Raw genomic sequence first — 2,767 nt, 5'->3', positions numbered from 1 at the left:
ATATTTGCTACCAGGCCTCGCTATGCAGCTCAGACTCATAGTGATCCTCCCATCTCAGCCTCCCCAGTGCTGGGATTACAGGGGTGTGCCACCATGCCTGATTTCAGTGGCTGGCTCAGCACTAGACCAACACAGTATGCAGTACCCACTATCAAACCTGAGTCCTTGCACTTGCCAGGCAGGCAGTTAGACCAACTAGCTGTCTCCCCAGCCCCACAGCTTTTTCTTCTTTTTAAGTTTCAATTTCAGGAAATCAGATTTAAAATCGGTTTTATGGCAAAGCAGATGATTATTAAACTAAAACTTTACTAGTCCAACAGTTGATGCATTCTTGGATAAGTTGGATTTCTTGGTTGGTATTTTTTTTCTTAATCTAGATTCACTCAATGGATTTTGATGATACGTGGCACCCTGCTACCCACCCCTCTGGGGCTGTCCTTCCTGCCCTCACAGCTTTATCAGAAGCCGCACCTCAGAGTACTAAGTTTTCTGGCCTTGACCTGCTTCTGGCTTTCAACGTTGGTATTGAAGTACAAGGCCGATTAATGCGCTTCTCCAAGGAAGCCAGTGACATTCCAAAGAGGTATGGAGAGAATTCACCCAGAGGAGAACCAGTCACATTCTTCTTCTGCTGCTTTCCACATAGAGATTTCTGGTTTAGAGTCTGGCTGTGCTGAGGAGGCGAGCAGATGGGCTGGGTATTCCACTCACATACCGAACACAGTGTCCATACACAAAAACATAATTTCATAAGTATAATAAAAAGTCCTTTGGGTTTAGAAATCAAATCAAGCATCCAGGACCAGGAAATAATTGGAGTCTCTCATCTCAAGGTGACTCGGCTCACTTTAGCACTCATGAGTAAACTGAGTAGTCTCAATCCCATCCTCACAATAAAATCTGCTCTGTTGTTCACTAGGTTCCTTGAAATTAGTGAAGACATTGAGAATATCCTAACTGAGGCTGTAAATCCCACAGATCAAAAATGGCAAACATTGGCTAAATCACATGGTTTGATCTAATGTTTACTCGGCCGTTTGGCCCAGCCTCCTCAAAGAACAATATGCTGGAATGCAGAGGAGTGAACTTTCAGTTTCCATCAGGAATCAATTTTTTTGTTGTTGTTGTTTTTCTGACAATAACTGTACCATTTATTTTAAAAAAATTGCTGTATACTGAGCGTTGCTATAAATACATGCTTTCATTCAAAGCTCCCAAAGCCTGTGAGTACACACTATTATTATCATTTTTTATAAGAAGAAAACAAATGCACAGAAGTTGAGTAAGTTTCTCAAGGTCCCACAGCTAATACATGAAAGAGCTGAAATTTGAACCAAAGCCATATGACACCGTCATTAGTAGTACCCAGGACTACCTCCTTATGATATGTTCTGTAAATATCTGATTCTGGTTTGCTTTTCAGATTTCATCCTCCCTCGATAGTAGGAACTTTGGGCAGTGCTGCTGCTGCGTCCAAGTTCCTGGGGCTCAGCCTGGTGGAGTGCAGAGAAGCCCTGGCCATCGCTGCTTCTTTTGCTGGAGCACCCATGGCAAATGCCGCCACTCAGACCAAGCCCCTTCATATTGGCAATGCTGCCAGACATGGAACAGAAGCTGCTTTTCTGGCAATGCTAGGTCTCCAAGGGAACAAGCACATCTTGGACCTGGCAAGAGGCTTTGGGGCCTTCTACACCAGCTATTCCCCTAGAGTCCTTCCAAGCCTGGAGTCCCACAGTTGGCTGCTGGATGAGCAGGATGTAGCCTTCAAGCGTTTCCCTGCACATTTGGCTACCCACTGGGTGGCAGAGGCGGTCGCATTGGTGCGACAGCACCTTGTGCTTTCAGATGGAGCCCTGCTTCCTACAGACCACATCGAGAAAATTGTGCTCAGGGTTCCAGATGTCCAGTATGTAAACAGACCCTTCCCTACCTCAGAGCATGAAGCCCGTCATTCCTTCCAGTATGTGGCTTGCACTGTGCTTCTTGATGGGTGCATCACTGTTCCATCATTCCACAAAGACCAGGTCAGTAGGCCACAGGTGACAGAATTGCTCAGGAAGGTGAAACTAGAGCATCCTTCTGACAACCTGCCAAGCTTCAACACACTGTACTGTGAGGTCAGTGTCACTCTTAAGAATGGACGTACATTCTCTGAGCACAGCAGTTCCTTCTATGGTCACTGGAGGAATCCACTGAACCAGGAGGACCTACAGAAAAAGTTCAGGGCTAATGCCACTGGGGTGCTGCCTCCCAACACATTGGAAAAGCTTATAAAGACAGTGGAAAAGCTGGAAGATCTAGAAGACTGTAATGCACTGACCACACTTTTAAAAGGACCAGAGGCCACTTCAAAACATCCGTCCTGTAATCATCCCATTGCACAGTCCCTGCCCAGGCACACCAGCATCTGAACCTCTCCACCTCTTGGGAGATTCAATAATCTGCTTTATAAACCAAGGGACTGCTGCTTGGTCTACTGGAGAATAAATGAGGAAAGAGTTCAGAAATTTTATATATATATATATATATATATATATATATATGGAGTCTTATCTAGTAATTTTTGCAATTACCTCCAGAATAATATTGAAGAAACAAAAAATGATTCTTATAAATGCTCTCAAGGCTAAAGTCTAAGTCAACTGTGATTTGCCTAGAATCATCTTTTCAGAAGAATTATTCATGCGCTTCAGAGGAAGATAGGCCCGCATGCTGTTTGCTGGTGCTGGAGCAAGACTCTGCTCTGGTGTGTCCAGCAGTGTCCCCT

The 2,767-nt window shown here is 44.7% G+C and overlaps 1 protein-coding gene across 1 annotated transcript in view; it reads left to right on the top strand.

The window, feature by feature from the left end:
• The window catches only part of Acod1 (aconitate decarboxylase 1), an 11,702-nt gene extending 9,225 nt beyond the window's left edge, over positions 1 to 2,477 (top strand). Inside the window, exons 4-5 of the mRNA XM_023709641.1 lie at positions 378 to 583; positions 1,424 to 2,477. Coding sequence (XP_023565409.1) covers positions 378 to 583; positions 1,424 to 2,411 — 1,194 coding nt within the window. The 3' untranslated portion in view covers positions 2,412 to 2,477. The remainder of the gene's footprint in view (positions 1 to 377; positions 584 to 1,423) is intronic.
• The last annotated feature ends 290 nt before the right edge of the window (positions 2,478 to 2,767 follow it).

This window comes from Octodon degus, unplaced genomic scaffold, assembly GCF_000260255.1.
Source record: "Octodon degus isolate 3935 unplaced genomic scaffold, OctDeg1.0 scaffold00013, whole genome shotgun sequence".
Classification (NCBI taxonomy): Eukaryota; Metazoa; Chordata; class Mammalia; order Rodentia; family Octodontidae; genus Octodon; species Octodon degus.
This window is presented reverse-complemented; position numbering and strand designations above follow the sequence as displayed.